The 22836-nt window shown below is 42.0% G+C and overlaps 3 protein-coding genes across 3 annotated transcripts; 2 read left to right on the forward strand and 1 right to left on the reverse strand.

Moving 5' to 3' along the window:
* The first annotated feature begins 58 nt into the window (after positions 1–58).
* LOC124647361 lies at positions 59–1855 on the forward strand. The gene is made up of 4 exons (XM_047187319.1): positions 59–234; positions 684–779; positions 1650–1686; positions 1806–1855. The coding sequence occupies exons 1-4, from the start codon at positions 79–81 to the stop codon at positions 1853–1855; spliced, it is 339 nt and encodes a 112-aa protein (XP_047043275.1). The 5' UTR covers positions 59–78.
* Positions 1856–2991: 1136 nt separating this feature from the next.
* On the forward strand, positions 2992–3466 carry LOC124649551. The gene has a single exon (XM_047189159.1). It carries the CDS (start codon positions 3040–3042, stop codon positions 3286–3288), a length of 249 nt encoding a protein of 82 aa, XP_047045115.1. The 5' UTR covers positions 2992–3039; the 3' UTR covers positions 3289–3466.
* A 6697-nt stretch (positions 3467–10163) lies between these two features.
* LOC124649550 (polycomb group protein EMF2B-like) lies at positions 10164–22321 on the reverse strand. The gene is made up of 22 exons (XM_047189158.1): positions 22233–22321; positions 21438–21555; positions 20825–20993; positions 20690–20745; positions 20295–20409; positions 20054–20210; positions 19900–19965; positions 19294–19430; positions 18217–18276; positions 17936–18060; positions 16655–16716; positions 15525–15577; positions 15186–15239; positions 15034–15093; positions 14396–14445; positions 14208–14323; positions 12737–12863; positions 12572–12617; positions 11855–11938; positions 11662–11741; positions 10783–10872; positions 10164–10693 (listed from the first exon to the last, which is right to left on the reverse strand). Exons 2-22 carry the CDS (start codon positions 21470–21472, stop codon positions 10570–10572), a joined length of 1866 nt encoding a protein of 621 aa, XP_047045114.1. The 5' UTR covers positions 21473–21555; positions 22233–22321; the 3' UTR covers positions 10164–10569.
* Between the last annotated feature and the right edge of the window lie 515 nt (positions 22322–22836).

Below are 22836 nucleotides of genomic sequence, written 5' to 3' on the forward strand. Positions count from 1 at the left end.
ATTGAATGAAGAAAATATTACTGTTATATTAGTTCTTCCTACAGACTTTTGTTTTTCTTTTATGCAGCAACTTCTAATATGCACTCTTTGTTAGGTGTTCCTGATTTCTTGCATTTGTACTTGAAATTGCACTATTTCGTCGTTGTCTTCACGGAGGATAGGGTTTGTGAGATATCGAGACTGAGGAGAGTCGGGTATAGGAAGGGAGAGGGAGAACATGTCATGACCTGCAAGGTGATTATTTTTGTACTATTGGATAATTTAATATCTGATATCCTGTTGTGCTTATCGTGGTTAGCCATTTTCTCTTACTACATGCTATTTTTAAAGAATAACGAGGTACTTTTTCCTCTGAACGTTCTGATTTGCCTTGTCATTTTAAAATATTAGTTAGTTTGATGGTGGTACCATGCTTATACAATTTTTTAGACTCAATCATGCCTATTACTACATCTGTTAGACTCAATCAGATTCATGTATAGCTTGACATTAAGGTTTTTGCTACTAAATTCCCTTTTTACCGCCTTCTGTCTTCGTCTCAGCCTATGTTATTTGCTTCTTTTGTTATCTGTCTCTTCTACATACACTTTCCTTGGTCTGGATGATACTTTTTTGTGGGTGATATAACTTAAAATAATTTTTAATTTCCCATCGTTTAGCATATGCTTTCTTCTCCTAAGCAGTTTGGTGTCTTCTACTTTTGCTTAAGAGGGTTTCCTATCGTCCGTTGTTCAGAGAAGGATTTATGTGGATGTCTCTCCCAACCAATTGCAAAAACGGTATGAACACCCTGTGTCGCTTTAGCTTATATCATATATGTGTTATTTCCCCAATCTCTTCGTTGTTATACATTGTCCTACCTAACTATTCTCTGAATACATGGTTTTACTTTTGGCACTACCCTTCCATGCACACAAGTTCCTTTCCTGGGCTGACCTTTTACTGAAAATAGTATTCATGGTAGTATGCCAGCAGAAAATGTCTCAGTTGCTTGAATTGTACATCTTCAAAACCGAGGCAGGGATGTTAACACTGTTTGTCTTTATTATAAGCGCAATGCAGTCACTCTGACACCACAAGCCATATTTATTCGAAAGAGTTTATACACATTATGGCATTCCACTCGACACCACAATGTTTGTTCTTTATTACTGCATATATGTATTTTCAGATGCTCCAGACGTGTTACTTCTACTTGCGTACATATAAATTTCAGTATGCTCATAAATCATTTGTTTTAGAGAAACCAAATTTCACCATATGTATAATTCAGGTTAGTTAGTGTATTTTTCTTCTGTTAGAATTCAGGTTAGCCAATGTTCATAAATAAGTTAACCGTGCCAGATTAATCATGTTCAGGTACAACTGCGAAGATCAATCATAGGGGTAGATGATGCCCCAGTCCCCATAATTTTTCGGTAGTATTCTCCCAGAATTTTTTTCTTAGCTCCTGGGTTTAATGCGGTAGTCCATCATATTGAATATTTTTTATTTGGTTGGTTCTAAGCCTTGATGACGCTCTTGCATGATAGAACCTTATGGTACTAATTGTACCTTGCCACGTTGTCTTTCTTCACGAGCAATTGAGTGAACTGAACTTTCAATTTTTGGCTTAACCATTTTCTGAAGAAGCCCTCTGATTTCATTAGGGGTCTACCTTCCTAGAGCCAGTCCATAAAGGCCAAGGTAAACTTTTTTGCATCCAGAACTTTTCTGTCAGGTTTCAGAATTTTCCTCCACCTCTCAATTTTTTTTCTCGGCTGTTTCCAAGTTTGCCTAACTCATTTCGCTGTCTCTTTACTCAGGGAATTGTGACTCTAGGTTACAGTTACCAAGTCGAAAAAGTCATTTCTGAACTTCCATGTATTTTCATAACGGAAAATATTTGATCTGGAGAAACATATTAGTAAATTCAATAAGGAATTGAATTAGATCCATTTCTTGCTTCAAAATGTCTGCTTTCCCAAAATCAAAGATGTAAGCACCTTACCATGCTATAGATTATATCCAACATCTATGTAATGCAGCTATATCCCTCCATTGATGTATCAGTGCAGTCTGGTTCAATTAAGTAGAAACATGTGCTGGCGTCAAAATTATGTGGGTAATCTAACTTAAATATACATATGTTACTTATATTGCCTCTCTTACCTCACATCCAACGAATATTGCCATCTAACAAATATCCACGTCGATGGCACTATCATGAAAATCTAAATTTTATCTACCAAATTAATCGACAATAAAATATATACATTCCAAGCAACTAACATTAATTGTTTATACTAGAAAAGACCTCTTTGGTGACCCACCTTTTGGTGCAGGTTTAATGTAAAAGACAAAATATTGAATTTATACAAGGTAGTATAGTTCATTGTAGTTTATCCTAATTCCATTTTAGGGACATTGTATTGTGAAACATAAGAAGTGTATTATCATGTTGGTAGTTGATTTTTATTGCCGCTATATATAATTTACATTGGCATGAACTTTACGGGGTCGTGCGCCAAGGCGCACATCAAAATCTAGTTTACATGATGCTGTTGCACGATGCTGTTGTGGATGCCGGCCGGCCAATCAAAACCATGATATTGAACACGTTTTGTGGCGCCCATAAGTAAACGTGTAAGGTGTTACACTAGGTAGGCCACGTACGTGTATCGGTGTATCCACGTGCATATGATTGGTGAAGTGGCCAGTAGAGTAGCTCGGCCAAGCAAAGACGTACACGTACGTGGCACAATCGGAAAACGAAGGGGGCGCGTGGCCATGGAACAAAGCGTGCGAAAGCGATGCTAAACCAACTACTACATGGAATCTGCCTGCAGCACGTACGCACGCGGCAGCCAACGTGGGCGGGCACAAATCAGTAGCGTGCTCCACCACCACTCCGACGGCCGGCCGGCCAGCTTATATAAGCAGACCAAGATCTCGATGAACAAGCAGCCAAGCACAGAGCCACAGAGCTGAAGAAACCTCGACTCCAGCGGTCCTTCTTATATTACGACTGATCTGCCGTACAAGATACCATCATCGTCCATGGCCTCCGCCGCGAGATACTGCGCCGTCTGCTGCTTTGGCGCCGCCGACGAGGTGGCGCCGACGGACACCCTCCGCGTCCTACGCCTGCAGCGCCTCCGCCTCCGCCGGGCAGCGACAGGCTGCCTCGACCCCATCGCCGAGGAGGAGGAGGACGACGACGACGACGTTCCTACCGCCGACTCGCCCGGCGCATACACAAGCAGCAGCAGCCCCAGCGCCGTCGACCTTGCACAAAGTCACCGATAGGCCAGTAGGGACGTCCAGCAGCTGGACTAGTCACCGATAGGCCAGTAGCGCCGTCGACCTTGCACAAAGTCACCGATAGACTCTTCTGTCGCTGTAATACAGGTAGTACTCCAGTTCGTGCACGCGTGCATCCTGTAATTATCCGTCGAGGCATCAATGAAGAAATGCGAGTTAATTAGGACTATGCTCTTTGTCAAATTTAAGCTCGGACGAGTGCTTAGCGAGGCGGTTTTGATAAAAATAACCCTTTTCACTAACCCTCCGGCCAAACTATTTCACTCATCTAACCCTTTTGTGTGGCGTCCCTCCCATCGGCGCCACACCTCACTATGTGGCGTCCATGCGAGCGGCGCCACTCATCCATCCGACGTGGCCTACTCGACGCTGACCAGCTGACGTTGCAGGATGTGTGGCGCCCTTCACATCGGGGCCACACATTGAAACTGTGGCGCCGCTCTGAAGGGCGCCACACATCCACTTATGTGTGGCGATCGCGCCCGTCCTAGCCCGACACTCTTCTTCTTCTCCTCCTCTTCCCTTTTCTCTGTTTGTGAAGAACCGTCGCCGCCGGCCGCCTCTCCTCCGTCCCCCCCCCCCCACGAAATCCACCAAGGATTTGTCAGATCTGGCCAGCCAACTCCTTCTCCATCCATTCCTCAAGGTATTCCCCTTCGATTCCCTCCGATTCATCCACTAGTGTTGGTGGATTTGGTAGATTTGGATATGAACCCTATAAATGGAAATTTATGATGGTGGATTTGGATATGAACCATAGATATGGAAATTAATGTTGGTGGAATCTACATTGTAGTCTATGTGTTTGAACCAAAGATTTGTTGAAACCCTAGATATGAAATTTTACATGTATGTGTTGAAACCCTATGTATGTATGTGTTGAAATGTCTAATATTTGCTTAGCAAATGCATTCAAATGTGGTACATATGCCTAGTATTTGCTTAGGAAATGCATTATATTGTCTTACATATGCCTAGTATTTGGTTAGGAATGACTCATATTTGTTAGGAATGGCTCATAATATGGTGTATTTGTGATTTTTTTTAGGATGGTGTATCCATAGATCATGAGTATGACAGAGAACACCGGGCATATCATATGAAGGAAAAGGGGAAGGTACTAATATTTATTTTTGTTAACACCTCTTGTTTTATTCCATTTGGTATGGCATAATATTATGTGTTTGGATGTGCTTGTAGGTTCTTCAGCCCTTGAAGATTCGTTACCACGGTAAAGTAAGTGACATGTCGTATGACGAGCGGTACACGGAGTTCATCCAGCCTACCGGTCTTCTCCCCTTCATCACGCTTGTAAGCCGGGGGGCGCCAAACATGAACGCCGCGGCACTCACCGCCCTTGTCGACCGGTGGAGGCCGGAGACGCACACCTTCCACTTGAGGGCCGGCGAGATAACCCCTACTCTGCAGGATGTTTCCATGATACTTGCTCTTCCTATTCAGGGCGAGCCACTGTGTATGAACACAGCTTCTGATGGGTGGCGACAGCAGATGGAGAACCTTATTGGCCTGGCTCCTCCGGAACCAGAAGATAAAAAAGATAGAGCTCCCGCCGGTGCATCTTTCCTTTGGATCAGGACTCACTTTGGTACTTGCCCACCAGAGGCCGATCGAGACACTATCATGACATACACCAGAGTGTACTTGTGGTATATGCTTTCGAGAACTCTCTTTGCTGACAGTGGTGGGAAGTAGGCCCATTGGTGTTGGCTCAAGGCGCTTACGGTGTTGGAGCACCCGTGGAGTTGGGGAAGCGCGGCACTTGCCTACCTCTACCGACAGGTGATGATTTGCTAACTCTATGATTCTTCTATAGTATTCTGCTAGACAAAGTTCTAACCAAATATCTTATGTACGCAGTTGGACGAAGGTTGTCGCAGGATTGGAAGCTACGGTATTGGTGGATACTTGCTCCTACTTTTCGTATGGAGCTGGGATCGCCTATCAGTTGGGCGGCCCAGGATACTCAACCAGAGGCCATGGCCTCATTACCGGAACAACCTTGATCGGGAGCCCACTTGGGCATACATTTGGGACAATGTCTCGGAGATGACGAGTGATCCAATTGTGATGTACAGGCACTACACTGAGAAGTTGGACACTCTTACCCCGGACTAACTATCCGAAATACCCTGTTATGTATACAGTTCACGATCCCATGATCAGTGCGCCGTGAACACATAACCGAACTGATATCAAATTACACCATCCATTACAAAGCGGAATAAGAAAATTACAATAAGGTCACATGACCATTCTTACATAATAGCCTCGAAGGGCCTATCTAAACATCAGAGTAGCATCATCACTTCAGCAGCGCGGAGCCCAAGTCATCTGCCATAACCCTACAGGCAACTGACTGGGAAGACGTTCCTAGCTCGCATAGACGTCGCCAACTCCTTCTTCATATGTCGTGTTCCTCCAAGTCTGGCCAAGTAAATAGCCAGGGACAAAGCCGTGAGTACATTGGAATTGTACTCGCAAACCATCAAGAAAGGTACTTTGCAAGAGTGCAAGATAACAAGTGCTAATCTAAGATGACAAGAGGAAAGAGCTAATTTCTCCGGTGGAAATAGCATGAGGAAGAGAATTAGTTTCTCTTGTGGATATAGCATCCGACATCTCAGTTGATGGGGACACTAAGGGAGTAGTAAGGCATTTCTATGCCTTGTTTGAAGAAGACACTTCATAGAGGTCCTATGGCATCTCTATATCTTTCAAAAGATAAACTATGACATCTCTATATCTTTATTGAAGAAGAGTTCCTCTACATGAAAACACTAGGATGGGGTAACCCAATTTATATCATTTTTCCTCCTCGACCATCTCCATATGGTCGACACAATCTTTCCACGTACCCTTCCGGTATTAAAAATCAAAAGACATAACAAAAAGGTTACATCATTATGCATTTCACCAGGAAACATATCTGAGATGTGACGATCAACTGCTTCACGAAGATGGTCAGGATATCCGCACGAGAGTGAAAACCTGGATCTGACATCTTTTCCCACCTGTTAACACAAATTACACAATTACATGGGTACGCAACTAAAATACCACTAGGTGCACAAGTACCAGACAAATAGGAGCACAACTACAGAACAAATTGCCACACGAGTACCAAAGACAAACACAAACAAGTACCAGACAGAAAGAACAACAAATACTGGCCAGAACACAACTGGGCACACAGGTACTAAATAATAGCACGAAGAAGTACCAAACCACCTACTGAACAAGAACTGGAGAACCCTAAAACTAGTTCACATACGACAGCTTCTCACTTACCAAACTAGACAATACATGACGACAAAAAAAGAGTCCAAGAGAAACCACACAAACCACATACGTCGTCGCAATTGCATATCATCACTACACGTCCGAACGACCACATCGACAGGCAAACAAACCAAGAGAAAACAACATAATTTACATGCCTGCCTTGAGGAAATGTGCAACAAAGCGACGCCGCAACAAAGCGACGCCTTTCGGTGCACAACTACAATACAAGTCGGTGCACAAGTACAAGAGATATAGGTGCACAAGTACAAGAGATATAGGAGCACAAGTACGAGAGACTAAGATACGCAAGTACAGAACAAATTGCCACACGAGTACCAAGGATAAACACGAACAAGTACCAGTCACAAAGGACAGCAAGTACCCGAAAGAAACGGCTGGACACACAGCGTACAAGAGACTAAGATACGCAAGTACAGAACAAATTGCCACACGAGTACCAAGGACAAACACGAACAAGTACCAGTCATAAAGGACAGCAAGTACCCGCAAGAAACGGCTGGACACATAGGTACTAAACAATATCACGCAGAAGTACAAAACCACCTACTGAACAAGCACTGCAAAACCCTAAAACTAGTTCACGTACGATGTGTGCCACAACTAGATCAAACAATACAACAAATACACCGATAGAAACCACAAGAACCACCAGCGTCGTTGCATTTGCATGTCAACACCGATAGACGTGTAACCGAGCAACGATTTCGGCGCAACTAAATAGACGGGAAACTCAGCGGCTCCTCCGGGGCGGGTAAATCGACAAGAAAAAGACCAAGAAACCCTAAAGAATAAGATGCATGTGCATGTCATCACGAGATGTGTAACTGAGCGGCTACTCCGGCGCCGCATAATCAACGGCAATGTTCCTTAGAAGGTGTGTAACCAAGAGCCGGCGGAAGAAATCGATCAAAAAAATCGACGACTTTACTGAGAGAAAACACATCTGCATGCGCCTTCCGCATATTTCCAATTGAAAGTGCTACCTCCCTCCCATTAATTCCCCAGAAAACTCACAGCCCGGAAATACAAAGGGAAAAACATGATTCGATCTAATCGAATCAAAGGGAAAAAACAAGATCTTAGAAACCCTAAGCAAGGAGATATAGGCGACGACGCGTACCAATGGAGCAGGAAAAACGACCACCGACGATGAGTTGCGGGAGCTTCTAGACAGCAACGGAGGGGAAGAGAAACAGGAGCGCCGCCGACGAGACGACCAGCCGAAACAGCGAGCCACGAAGATAGGCGACGAAAGAAGAAGACTAAGGGAAAAACGGTGATAAAGGCAGAAGCGAATCGGGTCACCGTCAACCCGTTAAGAGCGAAGCGGGCCCGTTACGAGAAGTGGACGGTTCGCAAACAAGCCAGAACGCAACACGTGTCGCGCGCGGAGGCAGTCCACCGGCAAATTCTGTGCCCCACGTTCACCCACGTGTCGCGCGCGGACCAAGTCGCTTCCCTTCGAAGAGGTCGGCCTTTTTCTAGAGTTTTCGGCAAACCCTATGTCGCACGAAAGGACTTGCCTAGTGGTGTTTGACCGCGGTTAGAGTTGGACATAGGCCCGTTCCTGCCTTTCTCGTTTGCTGGTTTTTTTATGCGGGATGAAGGAATCCACGCCGGACGGTTTGGTGCGGCATCGTGGGCGCGGCTCGTTGGCTGTCGGGCTTTTTGACGTACCAAATTTTGTCGGTTTTTTTTGACCTACCAACACCACCACCACCGATTCGTAACTTATTAGTAGAGATAGAGATATTCGACGTTGGTGATATTATTATATTTTTACATACTTGATCAAACTTTATATCATTTGACTTTTGAAATAACTCATATGCACTTTATTTCGATTAGGGAGTACATAAAAGAAAAGTTCTCATGCGCGCCTTCTTGCGCCATATTGGCTGTCTTGACATAGCTTCCATGCTTGTACGTCACATCTTGCCCGAAAAACCAAAACTGATCATGGGTGCATATGCACCTGGTATGTATAAAACATATTTCAAAAAGTAAAAAAATTTAGGAAAAAAATTTAGCATGTAGAGGGACATGTTCTATGTGTACACATAAAGTTCCACGTAAAACCAACAATTTTTGTACCATGTGTAAAAAAGACAAATAATGCCTCGAGAAATAGACTATTTTAATACCAAAATTTTGTCTTTTTAGTACAGGGCACAAAACATATCGGTTTTTGCTGAAACAACTTTGTGAACATGTAACATGTCAAGGTATACACGAGGCATTTTTGTTTTTATTTTTTTAACATTTGGAAATATGTTTAATATGCATTTCAAATAAAGGGTGCATATGCACCCGGGCGCAGAAACACCCTGTCCCATCTTGCCTACCTAATTAGTTTAGATCTTTCTTGTACGTCAACCTTGTATCACTACTTTGTAACACAAGGTCTACTCATGTATTATATAAAGAGGAGATCGACTTGAGGCGTGCATTGCGCAGCCCGAGATTCATACCATTGCAGAAGCTTTGTGCTTGGCCGGGTGGTGTCACCGGTGACCGCGGTGTCGCCGTATTCTCCTTGGGTACGGGCGACGTTGGTCATGTCTCCTCGTCGGGTGTGGGTAGGAGGCGGTGTTTCTTGTGGCTGGTGCGGTGGCGGCCGAGCACCTGGAAGGATGGGAAGCACCTGTCGCATGTCATGCACGTACTCCATGGCACCCGCGACCACCGGGTGCTGGCTCCGTAACTTGCCCTCCTCCTTCTCCGCCACCACTATGTCCTTCACCACTGCCAACAGAGATGACGGCTCGCTACGGGCGCCGCGGGCGAGTACCATGAGGCAGAGCGCCATGTCCTCCTCCTCGGCAGACATACATGACACAAAGCACTTTGTCCACCCGTCCTCGACGACTAGGCATCGACGACGATCACCACCTCCTCCTAAGGTGAAGGTGCCAGGGCGACGTGCACACGCTGCCACTTGCTGTGCTTGCCTGGAAGACGATGATCAGTGGCATTGGCGAGAAACAAGGCTAGAGGGAGGGAGGAGAGTGGGGTTCAGAGGAAGAAATGACCGAATGATCAAGTGGGGTGAGGTGTGTGTAGTGCAGTGCTGATGTTAGATTAAGGTATTCAACAAATGATGTTCAATAAACGATGTTTGAAATCAGCATAACTTAAAATAAAAGATGTCCTCAAGGTTTATTCAGCACAATGAAATCTCTACGTATGAGAAAGATTATGTGGCTTCACAATGAAGCCAATAGATGGAACTGCCAAAAGAAAGGAAAAACAGCTCGTAACAGACATGGATGATCTTTTTTCCTACTCCCTCTCTCACAGTTTATAAGGCACGCGCGTACCCCTAGGTCGCAAATTTGATCAAGTTAGCATTAGTTATATGTTATAAAAATTATATCATTAGAAAGTTCAGATGTTCTATTTTCTAATGATATAATTTTTGTATTATATAATTTAAATTATATAGGCTAAATTGATGACCTAGGGGTACGCGCGCGCCTAATAAACTGTGAAGGAGGGAGTAGCAATATTCCAAATATTATTAACTCGCAAAAAAATCACCCCAACTCATTATAAATTTATTAATTGCCCTTTGATTCGGAGAACTATCACATATGTGCACAGCCTTCTATATTGTTTGATCCTTCTATACTACCAGTCTACAACAGATCCAATCTCTTTGTTTCTGCACACGCGGCCAGGTTGCACTGTTCATAACTGTTTCAGCCAATGCATGAAACAAGCTAGTAATAGAGAGCGCGACAAAAAAAAAAGTGAAACAGAAAACAAAACATCAGTCAAAAGCGCATAACTCCTCAACTCTGCCAACCCAACTTATCTCAAATCACTGTCGCTGAACTGTAATTCTGTGACCGTCAACCAAAAAATGCCAAGTCGCACCACCACAAGCATGACCATCCATGGGGCCTAGCCCTGCTCATGTTGGCTGATGTTTTCTCCGAATCACGTTTGCTTGGGGCAGGAGCTTTCGCTTTCCAAGTCGTCGAGAAACTTGTTGCAGGCGTTCATGGTGCGAGCGTCTAGCAGACCGTGCTTCCAGAGCTTGATCATAACGAGTCGCCAACACCTGTTCATACGGCATAGTAAAAATTATAAATCAACCCACGGGCATGTATGGTGAGGTGATCATAGAAGATTTCTGAAGTGGTCGTTTACCATCGTAGAGCAGGATTTTGCACGAGCTCTTGTCCATGCTGCCGGGAGAATGCGTCACAAGCCCAACGTATATGACCATCGGCTAGTACCCTGCAGTTAATGTTTACAGTATGAAAAGTTGAAAACCAGAATATGTATCTCCAGGATACAAGACAACTTTTTGTTCCAATGGCTCTTCCCTGACGAAACAAAATTTGGTAGCATGCTTTAATGTACCATACTGTCCAGGACAAAGATTGAATACATAGCTACATATATGGTGCCGAATCAAGCAGAATGGAGCGCCATTATAAGTTCCCGTGGCTGTTTGCGATGGAAAGAGCGCAACGAATTTCAGAAAATAAATTCTACAGGTGAATTATTGATCATTTGGACATCTTGGGGCCTTCTGTGCCATCTTTTTTAGTAGAGTTCCGACGATGCTATAGATCCTCATTAGTACAATGGAAAAAAAAATTCCAGTGCCAGATACATAAGCTACAACATTTTAAAGGCATATAACTAAATTTATCATTAATGTTATATGACTTCTATCCAATCATAGGAGCAATACTTTTGTGGCTATATATCAGCATTCAGTAATCCAAATTGACTTGGCGAAACTAAGCCAAAATTTGGTCGCCCCGTCGATACCTTTCCAGGAAATTACCGAGTCCTTAGCTTTTTATTCATTTGTGCAGGAGCTGCTTTGTGTGAATAAAAATGGCTAAAAGATGACTTATTAGTAGAAACAGCTAGAGTGGGTTCACCAATGTCCAATGCCCAAGCTGTGTACCCCCAAAAATAATAATAAAATAATAAATAGTTGCAGCAGGTCAAATCTCTCCTATTTACCGTGATAGCCAGAAACTAAGAAAGAAATGTTGGGATAAGCCTGACCTTTGTCTTCGAACAAATGAATTCCACATATGCATAATATGCTTCTCGTCTTTTGTAACATTAGAGAAACCATCAAGCCTCTGCATTTACTCAGCAAAGTTAAGATAACAAGAATCAGCAATTTGTGCAGGTGAATGTAGAAGCCTGCAAATATTCCAAGTTAGAACGGAGAAAAAAGATTATCACATCTTACCGTCATATCTTCAAAGTCAGTGATGTCATTATCAATTTCATCTTCACTGTCATGATCTGCCAAAACATCTTCTAGTTCCATTTTCTAGAAAATGTAAAACCACGGCCAAGCTAAATTTCAGTTGCAGGGCGTAAAATTACAGTACGAATGACTACATTATTATGATCTTACAAAATTAAACATCAGTAGAGATGGTCGAATCACAAATAACAAACATATGAAAGAGATGTAGCAAGACAATTGGAATGTCTAGCAAAGAACAATGTCAAATAACAGACTGCCACTAACAATACCATAAAAATTAATATTGACAAGTGAAAGAAAATGATTAAACTTTTCCCCAGAGATAAACTTTCTTGGAGGATTTTTTTTTCAAATGATTCTTTTGTCTTTTACTTATTTCACCAAATTTAGCAGTAAAGGTAACAAGGACTACTGCTTTCCACCAAGCTCTGCAATTGACAGACCTCTATACTTTAGACCTATACCAAAAACTAGTGATGAAGTAATAGAAACAAAGGTTAACTTTCCCCATAAGTAAAATAAAGTGTAAATATAATGTTCCTCCATATGTGCAGGCGTTATGTTGTAGATATACATGTGTGTTTCAGTAGATACATGTGACCACAGAAGTGAAAGCCTAATTTGCGACAAGCATACACACGTGTGCTCAATCACATACAGAAAGATAGCTAAGTGTTGCATGATTGCAATCACCTGTGCCTTCTGAGAATGGAAGAACTGGTGTTCCAGCAGTAGACGACTGCCAGATGATTATAAGCACAAACAAACAAGTTAGTTGAATAACTTCTATCATAAGAGCCTCAAGAACAATTAAATGGGAAGTAGAAGGATATCAAGGGCATAAACAGAATGGAGTACTTTCTGGGGTCAGCTCGATCAATGGATAGCTTCGTTGTCTTCCCAAACAGTGGAACTGCTGGTGTTAAGTGATTGTTACAATGCAATGCTGGATGAGAATCAATTGATGTTTGCACCACAGAAATCCCTGAAAATATAGGCAACATCAGGAAAATCCCTGAAAATTTCAGGTAACATAGGAAGAAAATATGCAACCGATTTCAGGCAAATTGCTAGTCAGGAAAAGAAGGGGAAAACAGGGACAGGACACCTCAATACTGAGAGTGGCAGAGCATAAGAAAACAGATATCCTAGCATCATAGTCAGGAGACCATATCAACACAGAGTGGCAGAACAAATAACCAGTTCACCAGACAGTATCTAGCCAGGAGACCATATCAACACTGAGGTAAAGGTTGAAGTACTGACCTTTCTAGGGTTCCTAGCATGTAGTGCATAAAGTGCTAATAAAGTTAGTTATGCACAGCATAGTCCAAGCAAAAAAAACATAGTCCAAGCAAAAACTATCAACTAATGTTGGAAACTCAAAGGAGAGAACATGTCCAATTGAAGGATGGTAGCTGTTCCATCAGTTTAACAAGCTGGTATGAGTTCATGAAGGTAGCATGCAATAAAAAATAGAAAAAATCTTATATGCCGCCAACTGTTGAATGTAATCCGAATCTGCCAGAGAAGAAATTTATCTTCCTTTAGTGCTAGCCATTTTCAAAACCTTGAATAAATTCCCCACCACCATCCATCCCCTGTCCTATTGATGTTAAGTGGATTGTGAAGCGAACATATTGCCCTTCTGTGGAAAACTCAGTAGCAGAAGGAAAAGAAAGGCGATAGCCTCATCACCTTCACACCATTAGCACAAGCGATAACACAGCAAGCTCTAGCTCAGGTGAACCATCATGAATTCATCGTCACAAGCCTGGACCTTGCTACTGAGTGCTGGTGTGCTCACGCTTCCTTGATAGCAGATGCAGATGATGCTATGAACTAAAGTTGTTCGGAGGTTGATCTGGGATTCAAAAGGGGCGAGGGGAGAACTCACATTTGGGTCTGTAATCTGACAGGATTCTCGAGGGCGCATTTCAGCAAAAAAAAATGGGGGGAGTTGGTGACAATGGGGCTGACCACAGTGGCAAATAAGGTTAAGGGTTTAGAAATGGCTGACACTAAAATACAGATTTTATTGGTGACAAACTGAGAATCCTGTCAACATTTGATGGCATATCATTTCTTTTCTCTGAGAAAAACACATCAAACATGATAAGAAATATGAAACATTTCAACCTGCTTATTCTGGATAAAAGATCAGAGATGCAATGGTGTTTTCATTTGAATGTAATTTGTTTAATATGCCAAGATCCCATAAGACCCTTGTAGTGTGTTTTCATTTGAAATGTATTTTCGTTTGGGGCATAATCCACCTCAGACCCTTGTACATGACCCATGTTTTCTGGTGACCTTGATTCCCCAATACCTTTGTCCACAGGAACAGTCTTTCGAGGTGATCCTGGTTCCATGATATGGGGATGTACATGCTTGGTCTTCTCGATTGTTGTTCCTAATCTTCTACACCTCTTCTTAAACCTTGATCTGATGGAACACAGTTAGACAACTTGAGTTAGAGAATTCAGCGTTGTTAAAAGTAATGGAGTATGAACGCACCGGTAGAAAAATACTCTCTTGCTTCGGTCATCTCCTGCAGTAGTTAGAAGCTGGAAATTGAACAGAGAATTAGTTTTCCCAACTTAAGCAGTACTTTAACGAAAATGCAGTCCAGATCATGTGGGGAAGGATTTCATCCGATCTAGGTGCACCCTTGCCTTTTGAATTCAGAGGAAGCAAAACAAAGCAAGGACCAACAATTTGATTGCATTGGTGTAATATCCACACAAAAAATAGCCGAAATTAGTGTAATATCCATAGACATGTTATACTTGAAACACTAGTATCCATAGACATGTTATATCCATATTAGTGTAATATACATAGACATGTTATAGTTGAAACACTAGTGAAGTACTGGATTCAGTGACAAGGTCTCCAAATATACCAACATCATCTTATTTCTCGGTTAGTGCAAGGGCGGACCCAGGTAAATTCATAGTGGGGGCAGGAGTTTTGAGCGAGGGGATTGGCTTAGTAAATTCAAAAAAATTGGACACTTCTCATGAATTCTATTTCTAATAGAATTTGTCAAATTTGAGTGGAGACCTAGGCCTAGTCCCCATTCGGATCTCTTTGGGTCCGTCCCTGGGTTAATGAATGGTAAAGTACATTCGAAATCCTTTATCAAAATTTACCTGCGCTCGCCTGGTATCAATCTTCAGACTTACATTAACAGCTTGGTAGTCTTCAGATACCTGCGTCCACAAGAAAATAGAACTAATTAGCAAACATGGATTTTGCCTGTTTGAATAAGATTTTGCAATGGAGATTTCAGAGGGTAACAAACCCAGAATTCAAAGTGGAACAGCTCGTGTGATGAGGTTAAATGATATTCGAGACCCTAGTACCACAAAAAAGAATGACAATGTGAGACATGGATTAAGTAAACAAAAACAGAAGCCTAATGGTTTAGAAAAGAGTATAGTAGAACTGTGGAGAAAGAAAATAGAAAGTGAGTTTCCTCAATAGAAAATAGAAACATCAATGTTTCAGTGTAAGAAAACAAAAAAAGGATGCCTTAATCATAAAATTAGGCTGGTGAGATGATCTTCAGAGCCATCGCTTAACAGCAACCAGAAACATGTGACGGTAGATAAAATACAGGACATTTTGCTTCAAATTTTACCTTGAAGCTTCCACACTGTACCAAGCAAAATGAGCAAGAAAAATCTTCCGTAACTGGTAAGAAGGTAAGCATATAAATAAGAAATAGGAATCATGATGACAAAGAATAAAAAAACATCAAGGCTAGCATATATCGGAAATTCTAAATAGTGATGCATAACTGAAGTAAAACAGGTACCTTCTCGCAAAAGAAAGAAGTCAAAAAGGAAACTAACAGTGGATCTTCACCATGAACAGCAGTCAAAGAAAGTAGCAACATATGACAGTGCAGATCTAGCTTGATGTCAGAAACATGAACAATACTCTAGAGATAACTCGTGAAAAAATATTTCTCTTTTGTTTCAAAAATCATACAGGCACACATGCGCAGCAAAATCACTATAGATGGTAATGAAATGGCAACTTTAACTCCAGGACCATGTGCAAAAATAAAAAGTAACAACATAAAGTTACCTAGTAATTTGCTTTCTTGTGTATCAATACACATAAATATTTACATAATGAATATTAAAGTAAAATATCTTGTCTTGCAGTTCTTCAAGGATCACAAATGTTTGACACAATAAAAAAAATTAGTAGCATAAAAGAAAAACTTGCCACGATGCTGGTGCTCCTTCAAGTTCTTGCGTTAATGTGGAGTTTGCGCTAACAAAGGCCGTTTCTAATATCCTATGCAATTAGTGGTATTAAATAAATTCATGATACTGAAGTCAGATTTGTTAAGTTAGGACTTAGGATACAGTCCTAAACTCCTAATCTCTTAGCATTTGGTTGAAGTGAGGCTCTTTTTAAGCTTGTAAGGAAATATAAATATATATTCTTTCTACCCATCCCTTTACAATTGTTTTGTTCTCCCTGCTGTTATATCTTCAAAGTTTCTCCTATTCGCCCTCTGTAGCACCTGTTGTTCATCCACTCTCAGTCAAACTATTTCGTAACCAAAACAAGTTCACAACTAAATTTCCTTACGTACGTAACATGGATACAAAAGAAAAGTCATTAGGTTCTGGGTTCTGTTCCAAAACAAGATACATGGAATGGGAGAACATTGGGCCTAGGACAAATGGCAGTGCATGATGCAAACAAGTAACGCAATCGGGAAGAGACCAAGGTTGGGGAGAGAGAGAGAACCTTCACTTTTTAGGAACTTTTTGCAGTGCTTGTAGTTAAAGAGTACATTCCCTGTTCTTAACCTGTAGAATCAATATTCGCAGTAAAATTGGTTACATAATATATGAAATGTATTTGACAAAAAATGGAACTCGACTACTCAAGAAAGCTGCAAACATGCTATAAGTAAGCCTCTTGTAACCAATGGCCGGGTACAGGATAGACCAACTTCTGGTACCTAAGTATCGATTTGACACCCTTCCAAGCCGTCAAATCACCACGCAAAAAACACGCAATGATCTGATCAACACATGAACACGTCCAGGAGTGTCCATTGGTTTCTGTCCCCACCTTGTCTCCTCTCATTTTCCTCTTGCATTGTATGGCCCTTCTCACTTGTCACCCCTTTCACTTTAAGCATCAAATCCTATCTTCCCCACACCCACTTCCATAGTCGCTACAAGAGAGCCAAGGTGGCGCTAGAAGCCATTCGCCTGACCGGCACCCCCTAAGGCATGAGGTGTCGGAAGACAGCAAAGCAGGACGAAGTTGCGGCTGCAACATCCTCCATGTGCTGTAAGGCAGCGGTGGCATCCTGGATGTGCAACACAAAAAGTAGGTGTGTGACTGAAGATTTCTACCCAGTTGAAAGTTGAACACACAAACTAGTTGATGTTTTCCGGAATCTCAACGGAAAGGTGCCCAAAATGAGCTTCCCACGTTCTCAGTTGAAAGGTCCAAGAAACTGGGTGTTCATTTCACTCCCAGTTAGAAGTTAATCAGTTCATAGTTTGTTTAAATCTCAGTTGGAAATCCCTGAATCAATAGTTTTTGTGAATCTTAGTTGAAAGACCGTATTTAGAAGTATTCGAATACAACAAGGAATAGGGGATGTCGCCATGGTGCGGCGGATGTAAGTGGCGGTGCTGAATGGCCATTAACATATGGATTCATATCATTTAAACTGTATATTTTACTAGTTACTGACAATCCAGCACAAGCTAGAAAAACATCTTATAAAGCTGTGCCTCAGCGTGGTTCTTGAGAGCAAGCACTTGCAATCTACTCAACCTAGTTGATACGGATGCTTTTATGCTAGACCATCTAAGGAAAGCATGTAATGATTTGCCGCTCCTTCTCATGACACTCCAAGAGCAAATAAAATATCGCATTCGAGGGATAAAGCACATAAGCATTAATGAATAAAACATGCATTTCCTATAATGACAGGTAATAAACAGAATTAGGGAACAAAGCTTCATTAAATTTCAGAAATGAGCTATCTATGATGGGCACTGTTACCTTATGATATGTGGTAATGACGAAAGTGGGATATCATCATATGAGTAACAACTATAAGGAGATAAATGCATGTCTTTTGCACCAGCCTCTTGTGCATCTATGCTTGCTCGTAGCTCATATGAACCCTGTAACACAAAAAGGTCGAGGAACTAAGCAAAGTTACTGGAAATAACTCGAAATTTTCAGCAAACTAAGGTGTTGCTATCCTCAAAACAATATTTACCCGATAAATTTGGAAGCGATAATAATTAGATTACACAAAGAAACAGAGAAGAGCTTACTGTAGCATATGCCTTTTGAGAGCAAAATGTCAAGCAACTGCCATCCACGAGAAATGTTGGCTGTGTGTGTTCCAAAAGAAGAAAAGCAGAGTCAACAAGCAATTTATATAGAAAGCAAAGACGATGGAGAAATCTAAGGGACCTGGTAATAAGAACAAGGAAAAATGTTCAAGAGACATATATACTTCATAACTTGCAGATTTTTTTCTCGAGAAAACGCAAAAACTTTGTGTCTCGGTGCATCGATAATTTGATAGAAAAGAGAGTTATGAACAAGCCCAAGAGAGGACTACACCCGAGTTTACAACACGGAGCGCCAAAGAACTAGGTACTACGGGAAGTAGGGTTGCCAGCCCCTTCAGGCCCGCCATTGCCCAATCTACGGCCTCCACCTGGATGAAAACAACGGTGGACATCGGGTTGAGTGCCATCAAAGATGACTGCGTTGCACTGCTTCCAGATCTACCATGCCATGAGCAAGATCAACAATGAGGTGCCCTTCCCAGCGGACTTGGGGACAGAGCGAATGGTGCAAAGCCACCAGTCCACAAAGGAATCCCCGGGTCTGTTAATTTTGAGAGTTTATCACGTGCACCTATAAGTTGATTCAAAATATACCTTTCATTGTGGGATATTTTCCACTTTCATTGGGTGCCAATTTACCACAAGTGGTTAGGTCTTGTACTGTTCTACAAGCCTATCCCTCCACTTCAGCAAGCACCCAAAACATTCAATGTTGAATACGTGTTAATTTGCACCATCTATAAACGTACAATTGGAATTTGCACCAGATGCTGAAGCTTGGACAGTTTTTGTGTTAAATATAAAAGTGAAGGCAGTCAAATACTATCAATTGTTAAACATACAGGTAGCAAGCATAACAAATCGTCGAAAGTCAAACAGTGGCAAAGTGAAGTGAATGTGGTAAGGTGATTTCTTTTCCTGAAGCAAGTGTCATATAACAATGGCAGCTCATATGTCCAATGATTATGAATCAAGCAGACAATTAATACTCAGGAAAAAATGCAATAGAACATCAGAATATGCAACTCGTACTTTAATAACTTTGCAACTAACCTCTATGAAGCCTGGGCTCATACTTATTTGTGGAGTCAATTCCACAGTACGCCCCAAACTTAAAGTTACGCAATTATCCAGAGCTGAGCAAAGTAAATCAATTGGTATTTTACCCCAGGTACATTGGCCGCCAAGCTCTGATAAAATGTACCAGATGTATAAGAATTAGCCCATCAATATGACCACAAACGTATTGTTCGTTCTTGAGATGTAAAACTGGTGTTTATGTTTAATGATCTTCAAAGGCACAAGTTTGAGACTATATTTGCCTAGTGTGGAAGTTATAACAAAGAGAATCCCCTGAACGTAGTGAAAGGTGAATTTATATTGCCCACAATGGAGAGGGGGCCTATTGGCCTATCCTTGTTGAAAACTAACCACTACCTTTTAGGATAGTTTATTGCTTTGATGATCTTAACTACTCTAAAAGAAAGGCAAACATAGCCAATTATTGTGCAATTAACACAATACATTTTTTCAGTTACAAATGGACGGACAGCATGTTTACTGATTTCCAAGTCCAGAATAAGAGCTATAAAGTTTTAACGAACAGGTATACCGTATAAACTGTTGAATGTCTGCCACACAATGTCAACCATGACTTACTTTGGCGAGAAGAATACTCCATGTGGTTCTCTGAGAAGTTTTCACTAAGATGTTGTCCAAGTTGGCCTTTTGAAATAAAGATAAAAGTGGAATCAAAATTGCTGACAGCAAAGAAGTGCTATCCAGAAAAAATCACATAGGATGCATGCTATACCACAACTAATAAGGATAATGTTATGGTTTGAAACTTGCGAGGTTGCTAAACTCTTCAAATCGGGGATGCTGAATGTAGCTTTACTGTGGTCACTGTCTCCAGATTCACTAAAGGAAGTCAGGAGACAAGCCCGGCTGAATCGATACACTGGAGAATTCTGCAATATGAAGCTACAATTGAGAAAGGAGACCATCTGGTAGACACATAGAACTATCTTGTATGAACTACAATAAGTGCTTACCCCATCAAGCGGATCATTACTAGTAGCTCTAGCAAACAGAACATAGAGAGGAAAAATACCATGTGCTGGCAACTCAGTATTCGTGCTTCCAGAAATTGATACCGATATCTGTATCCTACAGTTATTAACACAAACATAGGTCAGTATTTGCCCAAAAAACAAGTTTGAACTTTCAATCATGTCATTTGTATATCACGAAGTTTACTCTTTCGAAAAAGCTTAAGTAACTTGGTAGGCTTTGTTCAACCGAGCTGCCATTCAGGTCTAGTACGAAATTAGTTGATGAAAATTACTAAGAGCACCAAATTCCATTCTAGAGAGCGTTAGCTAAATACATGAAATAATGCATCCATGCAGTGAGAAATACTTCAAATTTGAATTGTTTAATAAATTACCTCCTTTTCCGTTTTGCGTCTATCTTATAAGAAAGACATCTTTGAAGCGAAGGGGGCTGCAAAATTCAACTGAGTCACTTGTATCTAAAAATAAAGTTAACACAGACCATGTTAGAATATGGGATAAAACTTTACATTTTTAATGGCTCTTAGTTGAATAATATTGTACAGCTCAACTGGTTTGCGGTATAATGCCAAACATTCCTCAAGGGTGAGTTCCTCATCTGGAGATAACTGAGCTCTTGACTGCTGACCGCACATCTGGTCTGCAGACCTGGGGTAACTGAAAGCGCATCCATTGTTCCTGCACGAAAAGCAGATGCATCAAAGAAAAATAGGATGTCATCTCACATCAAGAACAAGGGACCCGTCCACTATACATGCAAAACAGCTTGAGTACTTCCCATTACTATCCAAGATACCACAGAGAGTTCTGGTTAATCGTTAACTGCCAAAGATAGCCATTTACCATCAAAACTCACATGGAACCATATACAAACCTAAAGACATCAGACCTAACATAGTTCACAGTGGAGTACACAGTTATTCAGACCTTGTCTAAAATCATCCAATGGTTTATTAATAATAGTGTACCTTTATTAGTCGCAAAAGATCTCATAAGATTTGGATCCCAAACCTATCTAGCTGACCCTTGCAGTTTGCGAAAAGCTATAGAGAGATTCTCGAAGCAAAGGAAACATATAAGGCAAAAATAACTGTACAACTAGCAAAGCGGGTAGCGGATTACACTGCGTGATGGTTAGGTAAAGCTAGACCAGGCATCCTCCCCGCTGTGAAGCACTTGGATTCCCTTGGGATCCCGGGGAACCACTGAAATCAGCTCGCACAAGCACATCAACAAGTGTCTGCACAAATAATGCTATGCACATATCAGTAAAATGGCATATAAGATTCAAACTAAGTATCGATGAACTGGATCGGATCCCTGCAGGTAGGTCTGACTGGTGGCAGAAGGGGCAGCACTGGTTGAGTACAGTGGGTAAGCCCTTCAGGCTCAGTGAGTTCATATGGCGAAAGCGTGATCGGTGCAATTAAGGATGGCCATTCACATTTGGCTCCCTGCAATTAAGGAACACGTGTGCACCACCCGCGGAAGATTAATACTACTTGTAACAAGCATGGCCGGATTAGGGAAGAAAGTGTTACCATCTACTCTTTCAATCAATGCATCGAGAGGCAAGCTTGTCAGATTTCCAAATAGCTCATCTACTTTGTGAGCTGCATTTCGCTTCATAGCTCCTACCACTTGCCAGAAACACCTACTCGTTTAGTTCTAGGGCATGTAATTTTTGCGTGTTCACCGGTATTTACTTCACGCTTGAACTAAAATGCCTGGGGGCACACAAAATTTACACCCAATCCAAACGGGGCCCTAGGAGTAGTAAACGGAAAGAATTACTAGCTGCCGGTATGGCAATCTCGGGAGTAGCGCGTGAGAACAATCGCCCTAGCAATCGAAAGCCGTGGTAGTGGGAATTAGCAGGCCTGGGGGTTGGGAATTCGAAGAGGGGGCTGAAGTTACCGAGCTAGGTCTCACACAGGACCGCTGTCGCGGGCTCCGACTCACAGGCACGTGACGGAGGCACGAAGCGGGAGGCGGGAGAAGGCCGCCGCCGGCGGAAGGAGCGAGGGCGGCGGCAGCGGCGGCCGGGGGAGGAGGAAGCGAGCTCCTGTAGCGTGGAGATTGGATTTGATTTTGAGGGAGATTTGATTTTGGGGGGATAAGAGGGAACTGGCGGCTATGCGGAGGGTGGCGCCCATCTGCTCCAATTTAAGCTGAACATGACACGAGGCTGCAATGTCATCTCCAGCCGAGCAACCCATTTTTTTTTTTTTTGACAACTCAAATATATTCGGTCAGCAAGCCGCCTCATTAAAAACCTTCCAGTCCCCTTCGGTACCCTGGAAGGAAAAGAGTGCGTATGAAACTTGCCGCCTCTCACATAGTAGTTACATTGTTCAAGAAGGTTACATCATTTAAAATCAAACTACGAATAAAATCTGGTGGATCACCATCCCAACCAAAACTACTATTACCCTCATAAGCCACTTGTGCTATGTGGTGAGCTACCATATTTGCCTCTCTAGGACAATGATCAAACGAGATTGATTTAAAAGCTTGTACA

Source organism: Lolium rigidum, chromosome 4, assembly GCF_022539505.1.
Source record: "Lolium rigidum isolate FL_2022 chromosome 4, APGP_CSIRO_Lrig_0.1, whole genome shotgun sequence".
In the NCBI taxonomy this organism is placed as follows: Eukaryota; Viridiplantae; Streptophyta; class Magnoliopsida; order Poales; family Poaceae; genus Lolium; species Lolium rigidum.